At 45.8% G+C, this 19836-nt stretch overlaps 1 protein-coding gene across 2 annotated transcripts in view; it reads right to left on the bottom strand.

Moving 5' to 3' along the window:
• LOC106565784 (protein NDRG3) overlaps positions 1 to 19836 on the bottom strand; it is a 57593-nt gene that overhangs the window by 31659 nt on the left and 6098 nt on the right. For both annotated transcript variants that reach the window (XM_014133296.2, XM_014133298.2), the window contains exons 2-3: positions 10311 to 10394; positions 7509 to 7541 (exon numbers count right to left, since the gene is read on the bottom strand). In XM_014133296.2, the coding sequence (XP_013988771.1) occupies positions 7509 to 7541; positions 10311 to 10367 (90 nt within the window). In that variant the 5' untranslated portion in view covers positions 10368 to 10394. The remainder of the gene's footprint in view (positions 1 to 7508; positions 7542 to 10310; positions 10395 to 19836) is intronic.

Raw genomic sequence — 19836 nt, 5'->3', positions numbered from 1 at the left:
CAGCAGATCAAGGAGACACCGGATGAGCACTAGAGGGCGTGGCAAGAGCAGATGTGACACCGACAGTGCCAGGCGAGCTGGGTGGAGCACTGCTATTCCAGCTGCTCTGTCTTCATCTGACTACGTTTTCTCTCATAGTCCAAGTGCATCTGGTCGTCATGGTGGCAGAGTGCTACTCACTTCTCCTAACTGGAGATTTTCTCTTCTCACTTGTCCACTCAAGCTTTACATTATTGTCATTAATCGCCCACCAGGTGCCCTTGGATAGTTCCTCAATGAGCTTAACACCTTGATAAGCTCATTTCCTGACGAGAGCTCACCGCTCTTCATACTTGGCAACTTCAGCCTCCCAACGTCTGCCTTCGATGAATTGCTTTCCAACTCTCTCTTTCCCCGCCTTGCCTCTGATCAATACTTTGTTTCCTTTTCTGACTCCCTTTCCTCCTACCCTACCCAGATGGTCATGCACCGTCGCAATCTTCACTCTCTCCCTCCCACTACTCTTTCCTCTTCTATCCTATCATCTCGCCCTTCCGCTAAATCCTTCTCCTTCCTGTCTCCTGATTCTGCGTCTTCGACCCTACTCTCCTCCCTTTCCACATCCTATGACTCGCACTGTCCCCTTTCCTCCAGGCCGGCTCAGCCCTCCCCTCCTTCTCCGTGGCTGAGTGACTCATTGCGAACTTACAGAACAGGACTTCGGGCAGCTGAACGAACATTTTGGAAAACTATACTTCCGGGGGGACCTATCATCCTTTCACTCCCTCCTCTCTACCTTCTCTTCCTCTGTATTCACTACTTTCTATCACTCTAAATGTCATACCTTCTACCTCTAACCCTAGGAAACTCTTTTCCACCTTCTCCTTCATCCTTAATCCCCCTCCCTCCTCTCTCTCTGCAGATGACTTTGCCAACCACTTTGAAAAGAAGGTTGACGACATCCACTCCTCATTCAATCAGCCTATTGAGTCCATTGGTCCCACTCACACAGAAGTACCCTATGCCTTGACCTCTTTTTGCCCGCTCTCTCCAGATGAAATCCTGTGACTAGTGAGGTCTGGCCGCCCAACAACCTGCCTGCTCGACTCCAATTCCTCACTTCCCTCATCAACTCTTCCCTGACCAATGGCTGCGTCCCCTCTGACTTCCAAATGGCCCGAGTCGCTCCCTCCTCAAAAAACCTAATTTGACGTAAAAAATGATAGACCTGTTTCCCTTCTTTCTTTCCAAAACACTTGAGCATGATGTCTCTGATCAAGTCTCACGTTATCTCTCTCAGGACAATCTTCTTGAACCTAACCAGTCAGGCTTCAATACGGGTCACTCAACCAAGACTGCTCTACTCTGTGTCACAGAGGTTCTCCGCACTGCCAATGCTGACTCTCTCTCCTCTGTACTCATCCTCCTAGATCTATACGCTGTCTTCGACACAGTGAACCATCAAATCTTTCTCTCCACCCTCTCAGGGCTAGACATCTCATGCTCTGCACACTCTTGGCTTGCATTCTACCTGGCGGGCCGCTCCTACCAGGTGACGTGGAGAGGATCTGTGTCACATACTCTCACTACTGGTGTCCCCCAGGGCTCGGTTCTAGGCCCTCTCCTCTTCTCTCTATAGACCAAGTCACTTGGCTCCGTCCTATCCTCACATGGTCTTTCCTATCATTGCTATGCGGATGCCACTCAACTACTTTTCTCCTTCCCCGCTTCTGACACAGGTGGCGACACACATCTCGGCGTGCCTGGCAGATATCTCAGCTTGGATGTCGGCCCACCATGTAAATCTCAACCTCGACAAGATGGAGCTGCTCTTCCTCGCGGGGAAGGCCTACCCGCTCAAAGACCTCTAATCACGGTTAACAACTCCACAGTGTCGCCCTCCCAGAGTGTAAAGAACCTTGGCGTGACCCTGGACAACACCCTGTCGATCTCTGCAAACATCAAAGCAGTGACTCGCTCCTGCAGGTTCATGCTCTACAACATCCATAGAGTATGACCCTACCTAACACAGGAAGCTGTGCAGGTCCTAAACCAGTCTCTTGTCATCTCCCATCTGGACTACTGCAACTCGCTGTTGGCTGGGCTCCCCACTTGTGCCATCAAACCCCTGCAACTTATCCAGAACGCTGCAGCCCGCCTGGTTTTCAACCTTCCCAAGTTCTCCCATGTCATCCCGCTCCTCTGCACTCGAAGCTTGCATCCACTACAAGTTGAAGCTTGCATCCACTACAAGAGCATGGTGCTTGCCTACAGAACAGCAAGAGGAACTGCCCCTCCGAACTTTCAGGCTATGCTCAAACCCTACACCACAACCTGAGCACTCCGTTCTGCCACCTGTAGTCTCTTGGCCCTCGCAACCCAACGGGAGGGCAGCTCCCTGTCAGCCCAGTCCAAGCTCTTCTCTGTCCTGGTACCCCAATGGTGGAACCAGCTTCCCCCTGAAGCAAGGACAGCAGAGTCCCAGCCCATCTTCCCGAAAGCACCTGAAACCCTACCTCTACAAAGATTATCATAAGTAATTCCCCTCCTCACCTAAACCCCCCATCCTAAAAAAAGAAACGTAGCTGAACCAACACTTGCACTTGACTCACCCCCCCCCCTTTCTAGCTCTGACTTTGCTGATAGTTACTTTATTGAGGAAACGTGTACTTACTATGCCTGTGATATGTGGTTGTCCCACCTATCTCTCTTAAAATGAATGCACTAACTGTAATTCCCTCTGGATAAGCGCGTCTGCTATATGACTCAAATGTAAATGTAAAATGGAGCGTACTACCTAGTGTTTCTACATGAATTATTCCCACTACTGCCCCACAGGGGGTGCCACATACACACACATGCAGAGGTATGGATACAGAGACACATTTACAATGTACAAGCACCTATTGACCGGTCTAATGATGATGCATGCATCTCTGGTAAAAATCCCCCCCACCTGGATTATCAATAATCTGTTCACAAGTGACTGCGATCTCCGCACACACTGATAAATCACCACCATTTTATTTCAGGTATACATTTCTGATTAGAGTCTGTTTTGTTTCAATTCCAGTGTCACCTCAGAACGCAATCATAGAGACTGTTTCTATGTCTCTCTGCCAAAGGCAGGCCAGTGACAGTGTCATAGCCAAGCTGTCACCTCTCTGTCCCTGTGAGTCATACATACACTGTTGTCCCAGCACCAACCACCCCCTCCAAGGAGACGGACGGACAGAGGAGAAAGTGGAGGACAGGGATAGCAGCTTAAAAAAGACACTGATGTACTTCTTCCCATTGCACTGTTTTCCCCACTTCTCATTTGGAGCTACATTAACCAATATCTTAACCAAATTAGCCTTCTGCATTGTACAGGCACATCTTAGACACAAAAGTCTAGCGCCTCTGCTCTGCACCATCAGTCAGGCTTAGAGCGCCCTCCCCTGGGCTAAACGAGATCAGCAGAACACAGAGGGCCAATGACTTGCAATCCCAGTTTGACTTCATATGAAGCCATTTGCTTCTCACCCACTGAATGGGGAAGTGAGAGGAGTGCATTCCTGGAGGAGGCTAAGATCAAGCCTAAGAGGTTGTCAGGTTTTTTAAATTCATACACCATCATGTTAATTCAAGTAGCTTATAAAGTGAGTTCCAAAAGGATTGGGCTGTTTTTTGGCTCTGTGTTCCAGCATTTTGAATTTAATTTAACATGATACAATGACTATGAGGTTAAAGTGCAGACTGTCAGCTTTAATTTGACAGTATTTTCATTCATATCAGGTGAACCGTTTGGACATAAAACACTTTTTGTACATAGTCCCCCCATTTTAGGGGGACAAAAAGTATTGGAACAAATTCACTTGTGTGTATTAAAGTAGTTAAAAGTTTAGTATTTGGTCTCATATTTCTAGCACACAATGATTACATCAAGCTTTGCTATTTGTTTTGGTTGTGTTTCAGATTTTGTGCCCAATAGAAATTAATGGTAAATAATGTATTGCGTCATTTTGGAGTCACTTTTACTATTTAGTAAAAATATAATATGTTTCTAAACACTTCTACATTAATGTGGATGCTACCATGATTACGGATAACCTCTCAACAGGGCAGGTTAGCATTTTTGGGTGGTAGGATATTTATGCGTCTGTAACTTTCTCACTATGTACAAAAAGTGATGTAATTTGTAAACGGTTCACTCGATATGGATGAAAATTAAAGCAGTCTGCACTTTAACCTCACAGCCATTGTATCATTTAAAATCCAAAGTGCTGGAGTACAGAGCCAAAACAACAGCAAAAAATGTCATTGTCCCAATACTTTTGGAGCTCACTGTACATAGAACAATATTTCTGAAATTGATTACAGCATTGTCTCTGCTAGATCGAAGGAGGACTGAATTGTGATGTTGAACAGAGCTAAGCACCCGTTACTCCCCCCTTAGTGTCACTGCAGCTCCCAGAGCACGTCTCCTGATTCTGCACTCATTTAGCATCACATTTTGAATAGCCATGTCTAGCTCCATCATTTTGTTCAGAATTCCTGCCAAGAGTGTAAACATATAAAAATGTGTGAAGGGAGGGAAGGTGACACACATCTACCATGCTATGTTTTTGTCTTACTTCTCTCTTTATGTAGTGTTGTGGTGTCTCTCTTGTCGTGATGTGTGTCTTGTCCTTAATAAATGTAAAAAAATAAATAAATTGTGGCTACCTCAGTGATGTAAGAGAAACATCCTCAGGTTGGGACTGCATCATCCCTGTGGAGAATGAAGACTAATACCCTATGCCACACCCTCGGGCCCTGTCGTCCCTTCCCATCCACATCCACACACACCGTCTCTGGGTGATGACGTCACAGCAGTGCTGCAGTGGAATGACTAATGGGAGCTTCTGTAATAATTATACAAATCCTGGTAGATTTACTGGCTAGATGCAAACACTGCTGGTACAATGTCCCGATGGATGTGGCAAAAGTAAAAGGAATGTCTGAAAGTGTGTGTATTTGTGTGTCTGACAATGCCTATACAAGTGTCTGAGTGTATGCATGAAGGGGGGGTGGGTGCGCAGATAAGAGCATGCACCAGCCCTGCTCCACTGAGTATGCTTACCATCCTACCTGCAGTAGCTATATTTAGCCCAGGACGTGATGCAGAGAACAGGCATGACTGCATGGAGGCTGCTGAAAGCCAGCGTTAGTTAACTGTTTACAGTCCCTGGGAAAGGCAGCATCCACCTGACTGTTGAAGTGCAACCTTCATAAGCATGTACCTTGCACTGTGCAAAGACCACTGTCAGTAGATACAAAAATAATGAAGATCCATTTCTGACTGTAGCCTATGTATGTAGGCTAATAATAACCCTGTACAGTTCTATTTGCATGTGGAAAAGTATGTAGGGGCGGCAGGTAGCCTAGTGGTTAGAGCATCGGGCGAGTAACCGAAAGGTTGCTAGATCGAATCCCTGAGCTGACAAGGTAAAAATCTGTTGTTCTGCCCCTGAACAAGGCAGTTAACCGCCTGTTCCTAGGCAGTCATTGAAAATAAGAATTTGTTCTTAACTGACTTGCCTAGTTAAATAAAGGTAAAATAAAAAGAATGTAGACACCCCTTCAAATTAGTGGATTTGGTGATTTCAGCCACACCCATTGCTGAAATGTGTATAAAATCGAGCACACGGCCATGCAATCTCCACAAACAAACATTGGCAGTAGAATGGCCTTACTGAAGAGCTCAGTGTCTTCCAATGTGGCACTGTCATAGGATGCCACTGTTCCAGCAAGTCAGTTTGTCAAATTTCTGCCCTGCTAGAGCTGCAGGGTCAACTGTAAGTGTGGTAGGACGCAAAGTGTTAGGCCACACAGGCTCATAGAATGGGACTGCTGAGTGCTGAAGTGCATAAATTGCATAAATATTGTCTGTCCTTGGTTGCAACACTCACTACCGAGTTCCAAACTGCCTCTGGAAGCAACGTCAGCACAATAACTGTTTGTCGGGAGCTTTATGAAATGGGATTCCATGGCCGAAGATCACCATGTGCAATGCCAAGCGTCGGCTGGAGTGGTGTAAAGCTTGCTCCCATTGGATTCTGGAGCAGTGGAAATGCATTCTCTGGTGTGATGAATCACGCTTCACCATCTGGCAGTCTGATGAACTGTCACGTCCTGACCAGTAAAGGGGTTATTTGTTATTATAGTTTGGTCAGGATGTGGCAGGGGGTATTTGTTTAGAGTTTTTCAGGGTTTATTGGGCTATGTGTTTATGTAGAGGGGTGTTTGTTTAGAAGAGTGTTCCGGGGTTTTTGGTTATGTTCTATGTTAGTATATTTCTATGTTCTGGTCTAGTCTTTCTAGTTCTATGTTTAGGGTTATTGGTTTGACCTTCAATTGGAGGCAGCTGTTCTTTATTGCCTCTGATTGAAGGTCCTATATAGAGGGGTGTTTTTTGTATGGGTTTTGTGGGAAGATGTTTTTGCATAGCTGTGTGTGTGTGTGTGTGTGTGTGTGTGTGTGTGTGTGTGTGTGTGTGTGTGTGTGTGTGTGTGTGTGTGTGTGTGTGTGTGTGTGTGTGTGTGTGTGTGTGTGTGTGTGTGTGTGTGTGTGTGTGTGTGTGTGTGTAGCCTGCGTGTGTGTGTAGCCTGCATTACTGGTCGTGGTTTTGTCTTGTTTTTTTCCCAGTGTTCTAATAAACGTTAAAATGAGCACTCAACCCGCTGCGCCTTGGTCCATTACATACGACGACTGTTACATGGACGATGGCGGATGCCAAACCCACACTATCTGCCCGAATGCATAGTGCCAACTGTCAAGTTTGGTGGTGGAGGAATAATGGTTTGGGGCTGTTTTTCATGGTTCGGGCTAGGCCCCTTAGTTCCAGTGAAGGGAAATCTTAACGCTACAGTATACAATTAATTTTTTGATGATTCTGTGCTTCCAACTTTGTGGCAACAGTTTGGGGAAGGCCCCTTCCTGTTTCAGAATGACAATGCCCCTGTGCACAAAGCGAGGCCCATACAGAAATGGTTGGTCGAGATCGATGTGGATCCACATACTTTTGGTCATGTTGTGTAACATACAATATGTAAGAATCACACAATATCATAGAAACCACTAATAACACCCTCTCTTCTTCCCTGTCTTACATGGCAGTGAAGCAGCGATTGGCTGTGTAATGGAGATGGAAGGCATTCATTGGCTGTTGTGTTCATCTTCAGGGCCTCAGGATGGTGTGGCTTAATGAGTCACGACTCAGTGTTATCCAATAGAGGTTTGTCCACAGAACAGGGCCTCACAAGAACTTAACACACCTGAATCACCTGCAAACTCCGCATCACCATTCCACCTGCAGACTCTTAATAGTGAGAGAGGAACTCCGTTTAAACTTAGGGCAAACTGAAAGTAGTAGGATCAGAATGATTTCAAACCACCGCTTGTTACCTGAGCAGAACCCGTTCCCTCTGTTTGGGCCCTTCATTTTCACATCACTGAAAATGATCAGTACAAATCAACACCCTTCATTTAGAACTGGAGACACTCACCTGGCAGTCAAAGTCCTGGAAGTTACGTGAATTCTGAGAGAAAAGAGGAAAGAAAGGTATTATTGAGGTGTTGGATGGTAGAAATTCTTTCACCTACAGTAATTAACACTAAACAAAACTATAAACCCAACATTTAACGTGTTGGTCCCATGTTTCATGAGGTGAAATAAAATATCCCATATGCACAAAAAGTTTATTTCTCTCAAATTGTGTGCACAAATTTCTTTACATCCCTGTTAGTGAGCATTTCTCCTTTGCCAAGATAATCCATCCACTTGACAGGTATGACATATCAAGAAGATGATTAAACAGCATAATCATTACACAGGTGCACCTTGTGCTGGGGACAATAAAAGGCCACTCTAAAATGTGCAGTTTGGTCACACAACACAATGTCACAGATGTGTCATGTTTTGAGGGAGCTTGCAATTGGCATGCTGACTGCAGGAATGTCCACCAGAGCTGTTGCCAGAGTATTGAATTTTCATTTCTCTACCATAAGTCACCTCAAAAATCATTTTAGATAATTTGGCAATATGTCCAACCAGCCTCGCAACCGCAGACCCTGTGTATGGTGTCATGTGGGCGAGCGGTTTGCTGATGTCAACATTGTGAACAGAGTGCCCCATGGAGGCGGTGGGGTTATGGTATGGGCAGGCATAAGCTACGGACAACGAACACAATTGCATTTTAGCGATGGCAATTTAAATGCACAGAGATACCGTGACGAGATCCTGAGGCCCATTGTCGTGCCATTCATCCACAGCCATCACCTCATGTTTCAGCATGATAATTTACAGCCCCCTGTCGCAAGGATCTGTACACAATTCCTGGAAGATGAAAATGTCCCAATTCTTCCATGGCCTGCATACTCATTAGACATGTCACCCATTGAGCATGTTTGGGATGCTCTGGATCGACATGTACGACAGCTTGTTCCAGTTCCCGGCAATATTCAGCAACTTCGCACAGCCATTGAAGAGAAGGACAACATTCCACAGGCCACAATCAACAGCCATCAACTTTATGCGAAGGAGATGCTGACTGGTTTTATGATCCATGCACCAACAGATACATATCTGTATTCCCAGTCATGTGAAATCCATAGATTAGATCCTAAAGAATTTATTTCAATTGACTGATTTCCTTATATGAACTGTAACACAGAAAAATCTTTGAAATTGTTGAATGTTGCGTTTATATTTTTGTTCAGGACAGAAAACACCACTGCTTAATTGACATACTCTAAATATGCTATCCTATTTATCACCTGTATGCCTCTCCTGTCAACTCATTACTGTCTGTCTGTCCTCACATCTATCCTGCAGGCTCCTGTCTGTTGGATTCTTAATGAGATGGCCTGGCCACTAGGTGGAGCGAGAGGTCAGCCATAAACTCATTCATTCAGACGAGCTCATGGTGCTGCCTTCCATCCACCTGTCTGTCCACAGCCAGCCCACTTCACCAGCACCACTATCAGATGATGAATGGCCTGTTCAGCCCATGATGTATGACACAATACACTCTGCCTCAGCCTATACATCAACTCATGTCCTGTGATGCAGAGAAAGCCTAACAGTGGGTTTTGACCAGAGGCGGTGCCTCCTCTTGACAACGCTTCGCTCCAAGGCTTCACTTTGATTGAAATTTGCATAAAGTAGAGCAGAGCTGAACTTTTTCTACCACTCCGTTAGCAGGGTTCTTGCCGCTCACCTTCCCACAATACCCTGCACATTTATCCAAGTGACCTCGTTGAAAATGAATGGGGGCGGAACTTCTCCTGACAAATTTGTTTTTGGTGAAAACCTTCTGTAACTGCCTGTAATATCGCCCTGGAACTGTCTGGAACAGAATAGTTCTCTCTGGATATAAAACGGGTCAATTTACAGAGATGGGCTGACTTCCTTCTCCTTGCCCCAACCCAAGGCAGGCTGGGAGCTCATCCCCTCCTCGATGCTGCAGTGGAGACGGAGGTCCTTGAGGAAGGGTGGGAAGAAAGCTTTGATCTGCTGGAGTGTTTTTTCTCTCTCTCATCTGAATCTTTCAAGCAAAAAAAAGAGATGCATTTCTGCAAGGTTCCCCTTTGATATTCCCCTCTTTCCTCCCCTCCCTCTTGCTTTCAAGCTTTATCTGCCTACTCTCTCTCTCCATCTCTCTGCATCTCTCTCTTGAGCCTAACTCCATCCCTTGATTTTTCTTCTATTGACTCCTATTCCTCTATTTTCTCAAGTCTTTTCTCTTCCCTCACTACAGTGAAGCAGGGATTATAAATAATTCACTTTGATGAACAGAGTTCTGGAGTGGGGAGGGAAGCACTGTTCACGATGGAGACAAATAGTGAATAAGTCTCTATACATGAGTCTACAAAACATTAAGAACACCTGGTCTTTCCATGACATAGACAATTGAGACATGGACTGTGTATGTGTTCCATTCAGCGGGTCAATGGGCAAGACAAAAGATTTAGGTGCCTTTGAACAGAGTATGATAGTAGGTGCCAGGCGTACCGGTTAGTGTCAAGAACTGCAACGCTGCTGGATTTTTCACGCTCAACAGTTTCCCATGTGTATCAAGAATGGCCCACCACCCAAATGACATCCAGCCAACTTGACACAATTGTGGGAAGCATTGGAGTCAACATGGGCCAGCATCCCTGTAGAACGCTTTCGACACCCTTGTAGAGTCCATGCCCCAATGAATGCAACTCAATATTAGGAAGGTATTCCTAATGTTTAGTATACTCAGTGTATAGGCATGTGTATGTGTGACTCTCCCTCGCAGGTGGTCATCTCTTACTCTCACCTTATTGGTCAGCAGGGGCTTGATCTCAGTCAGCTGCACATCCTGTAGCTCATCCATCTTCCTGTCTGGTCACTCTACTCAACACTGAGAGGAAGACAGAGAGAGAGAAGAAGACAATAAATGATCCTATGTGAGCCACACATAACATACTTTCAGAAATGTGAGATACACAATTATAGCACATACCATCATACAAAGACTTTATTATTTGCATATTCACACACACACACACACACACACACACACACACACACACACACACACACACACACACACACACACACACACACAGAGAGAACATAACAGAGATCTGAGAGACCCCTGCTGCGTGAATAAGCTGTTCAGATTCATGTCGGCTTCACGCTATTCGTTAATATGGGAGTGGTTAGTAACAGCACATCAGGCTGATTGATCTATTTGTATTGGATGAGAGAAGCAGGCAATGTCTCGTGCTGTGGCCCTGGCCCACCTGGCCCTGGCATTCCTCCCCTGAGACTCTCACACACAGACCTGAGCTGTGTCGCCGTGACACGTGATGAGGATGAAGCTGAAGGGTTGAAGGATTGAAGGGCATTCTCCCTCTCTGTTTGCTCTGAGATAGGTGTAGGCTATGTAAGGCTGGGATGACCTAAGGACCAGGCAGCAGTAAGGCAGGGGGGCAGACAGGGGGGCAGGCAGTGGGGCAGGCAGGGGGGCAGGCAGTGGGGCAGACAGGGGGGCAGGCAGGGGGGCAGACAGGGGGCGCAGACAGGGGGGCAGATAGGGGGGCAGGCAGGGGGGCAGGCAGTGGGGCAGGCAGGGGGGCAGGCAGGGGGGCAGGCAGTGGGGCAGGCAGGGACACCACACAAATCCCTCCTCATTTGTTTTCCCTTTGAGGCAAATAATTACACAGAGAGACTACACCCAAGCGGCACACAATCACCCCGTCAGCGCCTCCCCCTTTACCTCAGCCCCGCTTGCTCAATCACCACGTCAGCGCCTCCCCCTTTTACCTCAGCCCCGCTTGCTCAATCACCCCGTCAGCGCCTCCCCCTTTACCTCAGCCCCGCTTGCTCAATCACCCCGTCAGCGCCTCCCCCTTTTACCTCAGCCCCGCTTGCTCAATCACCCCGTCAGCGCCTCCCCCTTTTACCTCAGCCCCGCTTGCTCAATCACCCCGTCAGCGCCTCCCCCTTTACCTCAGCCCCGCTTGCTCAATCACCACGTCAGCGCCTCCCCCTTTACCTCAGCCCCGCTTGCTCAATCACCCCGTCAGCGCCTCCCCCTTTTACCTCAGCCCCGCTTGCTCAATCACCCCGTCAGCGCCTCCCCCTTTTACCTCAGCCCCGCTTGCTCAATCACCCCGTCAGCGCCTCCCCCTTTACCTCAGCCCCGCTTGCTCAAGGTGAGAACAGTAAACGGTGTTCTGTTACCTGGCTCTCTGAGAGAAGATCATGTTACTGAGGGGATAACAGGGGATAGAATCTAAAGAGACAGGCCTAGGTCGATGCCTCTAACAACATGTATAATAAAATAAAACTTAGCTCATATTGTAATTGTCTCTCACTTGCATTTATTAGTAAGTTAATACTCATATATTAACAAGCTCAACAATGAATTGAAAATCGCTCTAAAAAGTAACAGTACAAATACAGTGAAGTCTTCAATAGAAAAGGGCATGGCAATTGGACTGACAACAGCCAATGGGAGTTCCAGTACTATAATCACTTCCTGTGTCAAGGCCCACCTCTCTCTAACAACCTTGAGCTGAACATATAACCTTCAGAGTAGGCTGGTGATGTGCTTGAATAGCCTGGAACTCAACCAACCAGAACAGCTCCACTCCACAGATGACGTCATCCCAGTTTGTCAGAAGGACCCATTAGGGTGCTCTCAGACCTGCTATGGTGGCTCACCCGTGTGCATAGCCTCCATCTGCTGCTGTGGCAAGACATTACTACCTTCCTGGAACAGACTGGACATACCATCAAAACCATAACCTATGCCTGCACATCAATCGTCAGAAGTAGTTAGTATGATGAAAATATGCCCAGCAATGCTGCTGACAAATACGGCTCAAAGGAACCAAAAAATATTTAGACAAGGAGCGAGAAAAAAGAAAAACAAATATTCTGCATGCTTGAGCAGATTCAGCGTATTGGCTGTATCATTCCAACACTTCCTCGGGCTGACGCAGAAAGTGGGCCGGTAGCAAAGGCCAACTGCAATCGGGAAGGGTCAGGGTAGGCTTATACCCAAATGACAGACAGACAGTTCCTAAAAGCGATCCTACAATATGAAGTTGTATTGTATTGTACTGTATTTTATTGTATTGTACTGTATTGTACTGTTCTGTATTGTACAGTACTGTACTGAATTGTATTTTATTGTACTATATTGTATTGTAGTGTATGATTGTACTGTACATTTCCTATGGCCCGACCCTGTTCCAACTATAAGAACACCAGGTCCTGTCTAGATACCTTAGTCTCCAACAGACTCACATTCCACTGTACGGTGTGTGCTGTGGTTGCCATAGAGACAAAGCCGGTGATGTTTATTCTAAGATAGGAGCGCCTTGGGACAAATGAGAGACAAAGAGAACAGATAGAGGCTGTAATGGGAGAAACAGATTGGGACAGTGCAGGTCTGGGGAGAGACGCTAATACATCATCTGCTTTTACCAACGATAACTTCTTCCCTGTGGCCTCATTCATCCACAGTGACATTTGAATTAGCTGTGTAGTGTTACGGCAAAAAACCAAACGTGCACCAAGGGGGGAACCCAGGAGCGAGTTTTTTGAAACCCTGGCCCAGAGGACAGATGGATAGACAGGGAATGTGTTTGTTGTCTGTGGAACATATTTGACTGGGAGTCCATTAGAGATTGTCACATTTGGTTAAATACCTCTGACATCAGACGATGCTCAGAACATGCTATGTGCGTGGATGAATATAGAGCCCGGGGGAAGGGGGAATTCTGGAAACAGCTGACACAGTACAATGAGGTGCATACATGTGACCTAATTGTCTGGAAAGTCTGACTGGTGGTGCATTATGGATATTCTAAATACAGTATGCCTCTTAACTGTCTTGTTTATGAAGACCAATACACACACTTATAAACACACATGCACACACACACACACAGTTCCCCTGGTCAATTTAGCGCTCAGCAGGTTGCTCCTGTAGTGCCTCTTACATCACGCCACGCTGCACCACAGTGACTGAGGACCGAGCACTAGGAAAAACATCCCTGAAGATCATGTCCGAGGAAAACCACATGAGTCACGAAAGTGAAGAATGCTCAGTCTTCACCATAGAATTGAAATAGACAAAATAGTCCTATTTTAAAATGTCTGAATGTGTATTCTTCTGTTCCCAGTCTACCATCCTGTGTGTGAAACTACACTGGTCTAATGGACAACCCATCAACGATGCCCTACCCTCTGACCTGGGCTGGAGGTCATAGTATGAGAGGTGTTATTAGCTTTAGCGTAGTACTGAGACACACACACACACACACAAGGGAGTCCTGTAGCCGCCTTGTCAGCAGCCAGTGCTGAATGATGGATTGAGTGGACAGATTCACACTTCTCCCCCTGCCTCCTCCTCCTGCCTCACCCCCCTGCCTCCTCCCCCTGCCTCATCCACCTGCCTCATCCACCTGCCTCATCTACCTGCCTCATCCCCCTCTCCATCCATCTATCTCCATCTCACTTTGGAGAGCAGTGCACTCTGGGAGAGGCTCCTATTATGGATTACAGTCGCCTGAGAGTCGTGATGCTGACCCTGAGGTAGCCCTCCTTAAATGGCAAATGTTGCCATGGTAACCTTATTTCTACCTACCTAGACATCGCCATGGAAACCCTAGGCCTAGGGTAACCTATAGACGTTGGCATGGTGACCCTGATTTGACCTACCAAATGTCACCATGGTGGCTTGAGTTAACCTACCTGTATGTTGTCATGGTGACACTGATTTGACTTACCTTAATGTCACCTATGACAGGCTGATGGATCGGCTGTGAGAGCAGGGCCCTGACAACAAGCTGAAATAGAGGGACTGTCTGTGTTGTGTGGCTGTCCCTTTTATCTTTGGGTCAAATAACTTTGATGACACAGTCCCAATTAAAGAACAGAGGAACCTCTGTGTGGGGGGGGGGGGAATGCTTTGGGGTAAGTAGTCAGGCATACAAAAAAACACAAGGAAAGGAGGGCAAGACAAATTCCTTAGAAGCTCCCGCCTCCCTCCCAGCCAACCAGTGAGAACAGATCCCAGGCCTGCTTTCCTTTATGTGACTCAATGGTGCTGTTATGGCAACCATCTGAAAGGAACAACTAACTGGTCTGTGGAACATCTGAATAGAAGCGTCTGCCCTGGCTGCTCCACATCGCTGCCCCCACCCCCTCAGACACACTGTTTACAGCGCTTAGTCTGTGTATAATCCGCCCCAGAGTATAATTCTGTGACTGTGACGGGCTCAGTTCCAGATTATTCCTAACACTCTAACCCAGGCCATTCGTTTGGTAAGAGAATTAGAGGGAAAATCTCTCCATTTGACATTTATTTCAATTTTTCCTTCTTCCTGTCAGGGGATTAACAACACAACTATAGTGTTAGTCCTACGTTCTGATCCAATCCCTCTGCTCTGCTCTGTTCTGATCCAATCCCTCTGCTCTGTTCTGATCCAATCCCTCTGCTCTGCTCTGTTCTGATCCAATCCCTCTGCTCTGCTCTGTTCTGATCCAATCCCTCTACTCTGTTCTGATCCAATCCCTCTACTCTGTTCTGATCCAATCCCTCTGCTCTGTTCTGATCCAATCCCTCTGCTCTGTTCTGGCCAGAGGGGGAGAGACAAGTCGGACAGACAGAGCAACAGAACTGGGAGAAGATTCTCTCTCTCCCTCCCTCCCTACCATCACCCCAGGAGATTCCTGTGAAGCAGGAGCACCCAGGCCTGAGAGGCAGCAAGCTCCTAGTGCTCCAGCCTTAATTACTCTACTCCCTTCCCAGTCTGTTCTCCTGGGGCCCAACTCTCTCTTGTTACTGCACTGAGGCCTATTGATCCAAGCAAACTAAATCTTTCCTCTGTTATAGTGCACACGTAACCTCCCAACACAGGGTCGGTTCAAAAACCATACACTTCAACTGAAGAGCACTCACACACACACACACACACACACACACACACACACACACACACACACACACACACACACACACACACACACACACACACACACACACCTTTGCCAAAGTATTCAATCTAGAATCAACACACACATCATTCACACATTTAGAATTCACAATTCTTATTCACAAGCAGTGTGTACAGTAGCATAACCATGTGTTCATTCAGGTGACTGCAGGGAATTATTGAGGTGACCATTTAAAATGGACTTCTCTGGATCGTTGAAGGATTAGCAGCCAAATACATAATCCATTAATCCAAATACATAATCCATTAATATAATTAACTCATAATCATATTGAAAAACACAACCACAATCTCACACACAGATTTCATTTCCTGGCCCTCCTATAAGCATTACTCAAAAGACTGGCAATAATTTCCTGGTTCTATACAGATGGTTGATGAATGTTAAGAGCCCCCCCCCCTCTCTCTCTATCTGGTACTAGATTAGGGCTTTGATAGGGAGGTCGTAAAGGGGCGGAGAGACGTGACCTTGTGGAGTCTCCTCCTTCTTACTCAATGTCAGTATGCGTCTCTTATCTCTCTGCCTCTCATTTCAAATTAAATCAAATTGTATTTGTCACATGTGCTGAATACAACAGGTGTTGACCCTACAGTGAAATGCTTACTTACAAGCCCTCAACCAACAATGCGGTTTTAAGAAAAATACAAGTAACAAATAATTAAAGAGCAGCAGTAAAATAACAATAGCGCAGCTATATACAGGGGGTACTGGTACAGAGTCAATGGTACGGGGGCACCGGTTAGTCGAGGTAATTAAGCAGCAGCGTAAAAGGGGGGGAGGGGGGGCAATGCACATAGTCTGGGTAGCCATTTGACTAGATGTTCAGGAGTCTTATTGCTTGGGGGTAGAAGCTGTTTAGAAGCCTCTTGGACCTAGACTTGGCGTTCTGGTACCGCTTGCCGTGCGGTAGCAGAGACAACAGTCTATGACTAGAGCGGCTGGAGTCTTTGACAATTTTTAGGGCCTTCCTCTGACATCGCCTGGTATAGAGGTCCTGGATGGCAGGAAGCTTGGCCCCAGTGATGTACTGGGCCATACGCACTACCCTCTGTAGTGCCTTCCGGTCAAAGGCTGAGCAGTTGCCATACCAGGCAGTGATGCAACCAGTCAGGATGCTCTTGAAGGTGCAGCTGTAGAACCTTTTGAGGATCTGAGGACCCATTGCAAATCTTTTCAGTTTCCTGAGGGGGAATAGATTTTGTTGTGCCCTCTCCATGACTATCTTGGTGTGCTTGAAACATGATAGTTTGTTGGTGATGTGGACGCCAAGGAACTTGAAGCTCTCAACCTGCTCCACTACAGCCCCGTCGATAATAATGGGGGTGTGCTCGGTCCTCCTTTTCCTGTAGACCACAATCATCTCCTTTGTCTTGAATTCAATTCAATGGGGTTTATTGACATGGGAAACACATGTTTATATTGCCAACGCAAGTGAAATAGATAATAAACAAATGTGAAATAAATAATAAAAATGAACAGTAAACGTTACACTCTAAAAAGTTTCAGAGGAATAGAGACATTTCAAATGTCGTATTATGGCTATGTACAGTGTTATAACGATGTGCAAATAGTTAAAGTACACAAGGGAAAATAAATAAACATAAATATGGGTTGTATTTACAATGGTGTTTGTTCTTCACTGATTGCCCTTTTCTTGTGGCAACAGGTCCCAAATATTGCTGCTGTGATGGCACACTGTGGTATTTCACCCAGTAGATTACTGGAGTTTATCAAAATTGGATTTGTTTTAAATTCTTTGTGGGTCTGTGTCTCTAATTTGGTCATACTGTACATTTGGCAGGAGGTTAGGAAGTGCAGCTCAGTTTCCAGCTCATTTTGTGCAATGCTCACAGTGCATTCGGAAAGTATTCAGACCCCTTGACTTTTCCCACATCTTGTTACGTTACAGCCTTATTCTAAAATTGATTAATTAATTTGGATTCCTCATCAATCTACACACAGTACCCCATTATGACAAAGCGTAAAACAGATGTTTTGATATTTTTACAAACGTATTAAAAATAAAAAACAGAAAAAGTTTTCAGACCCTTTGCTATGAGACTCGAAATTCAGCTCAGGTGCATCCTGTTTCCATTGATCATCCTTGAGACTTTTCTACAACTTGATTGGAGTCCACCTGTGGTAAATTCAATTGATTGGACATTATTTGGAAAGAGAAATGGGTTCTATAACGGATTCAAGTATTTTTAGCCAGATCCTAATTGGGATGTCAAATTTTTATGTGCCTTTTGATGGCGTATGCCCTTCTTGCCTTGTCTCTCAGATCGTTCACAGCTTTGGGGAAGTTACCTGTGGTACTGATGTTTAGGCTGAGGTAGGTATAGTTTTTTGAGTCCTCTAGGGCAAAGGTGTCTAGATGGCATTTTAATTTGTGGTCCTGGCAACTGGACATGTTTTTACTGTCAGGGCCCAGGTCTAACAGAATCTGTGCAGAAGATCTAGGTGCTGCTAGAGGTCCCCCTTGGTTGCTAACAGAAGCACCAGATCATCAGCAAACAGTAGACATTTGACTTCAGATTCTAGTAGGGTGGGGCCGGGTGCTGCAGACAGTTCTAGCGCCGTCGACAAATCGTTGATATATTTGTTGAAAAAAAATAGGAAAATAAATGTTGTACAACTGAAATGTGTCTCCTGCATTTAACCCAACCCCACTGAATCAGAGAGGTGCGGCAGGCTGCCTTAATCGACATCCACGTCATCGGCGCCCGGGGAACAGTGGGTTAACTGTTGGGGCGGCAGGTAGCCTAGTGGTTAGAGCATTGGACTAGCAACTGAAAGGTTGCAAGATCAAATCCCTGAATTGACAAGGTAAAAATCTGTCGTTCTGCCCCTGAACAAGGCAGTTAATCCACTGTTCCCTAGGAGGCCGTCATTGTAAATAAGAATTTGTTCTTAACTGACTTGCCTAGTAAAATAAATAAAAATGCCTTGCTCAGGGGCAGAACGACAGATTTTTAGCTCCAGCAACCTTTCTATCCGGTAACCACTAGGCTACCTGCCGCCAAGAAGGTGGGGCTCATCCCACGGCCCTGTGGAAAGAAATGTGTGTTTTTTGCCAATTCTCTCTCTCTTTCTCATCTGTTTCTCTGTTCGTTACAGTCTCTCTATACAGTATTTGTCTCTCTCTCCTTCACCGTTTATTTCTCTCTATATATTACTCTTTTCATAGTACATACTCTTGGGGACTCTCCCAGTTTTGTGTCAGAGGAAACCCTGCTCCACAGTCACTGGTGTGTGTGTGTGTGTGTGTGTGTGTGAGAGAGTGAGTGAGAGAGAGGCTCAGATCATTATCAGAGCCCTTACTGGCACACAGCAGTCAGAGCCCCACCCCTCTCTAAACTCAGGACTGGGGTAAATCTGTCACATCCACAAACACATAACCACACACACACACACACACACACACACACACACACACACACACACACACACACACACACACACACACACACACACCAGTGTAACATGCTGTCAGGTCTCTTTCTGCACATCTAGTGCTACACTCATTACTCTCAGAGGGCTGTTAAAGCATTCCATTATTCCCAGCGGGGGCACTTTATCTGCCTATGGTCTTGTGAGATTAAAAAAGGCATTTCACCTATTGATTTAAGACCTCATATCTGTAGGCATCAGGGCAATTCCACAGTAACAGAGTGACACCGAGACTCAGATTTCTCACTTCAAACCAATGATTGCAAAGTTATGCATACATTTGCATAAGTACTATTTTTAACAATTTCCAATGAAAATTATAATAAAACACATTTACTTGAAGAACAGTGCAGATGCAACGTTTGGTAACAGAATGACAGTTTGGGCTGTCATTCACACACACACACACACACACACACAGACACACACGCACACAGTCTCAAAGGAATTGTGTCCTGCTCCAAGAAGTACATTGATTCCCAGAAAGTATTATGACCCAAATCATTATTTGTCCAAAATTCTGAGAAAAACTGGATGCTAGATTTACTATAAATAAAGCCAAAATCCTGCAGTGTATTTTGCCCACAAAGTGGTGCCACTGTCCACCAGCACTACTGTTTCACTCAAACTAACAAACGGGATAACTCAATTTAAACATGAAATCCAACAGGGAAGTATATGTATAAACCATAAATAAGGCATCACCGTGACATGATGGTCCTATGAGGGCTGATTGTTTGAGTAAGTCTCCCATGTTTCCAGTGTGTAGCCCACATCATCAGTCTCTCCGACTCAGAAAGCTCTATTTTGGGGTTCATGTATAAGTCATGTGGTGTTCTGAGCACTACACTGCATGCACTTTTTGGGTGATG

This window comes from Salmo salar, chromosome ssa12, assembly GCF_905237065.1.
Source record: "Salmo salar chromosome ssa12, Ssal_v3.1, whole genome shotgun sequence".
NCBI lineage: Eukaryota > Metazoa > Chordata > Actinopteri > Salmoniformes > Salmonidae > Salmo > Salmo salar.
Note: the sequence above shows the minus strand (reverse complement) of the source record. Positions and strands in the feature narration are given on the sequence as shown.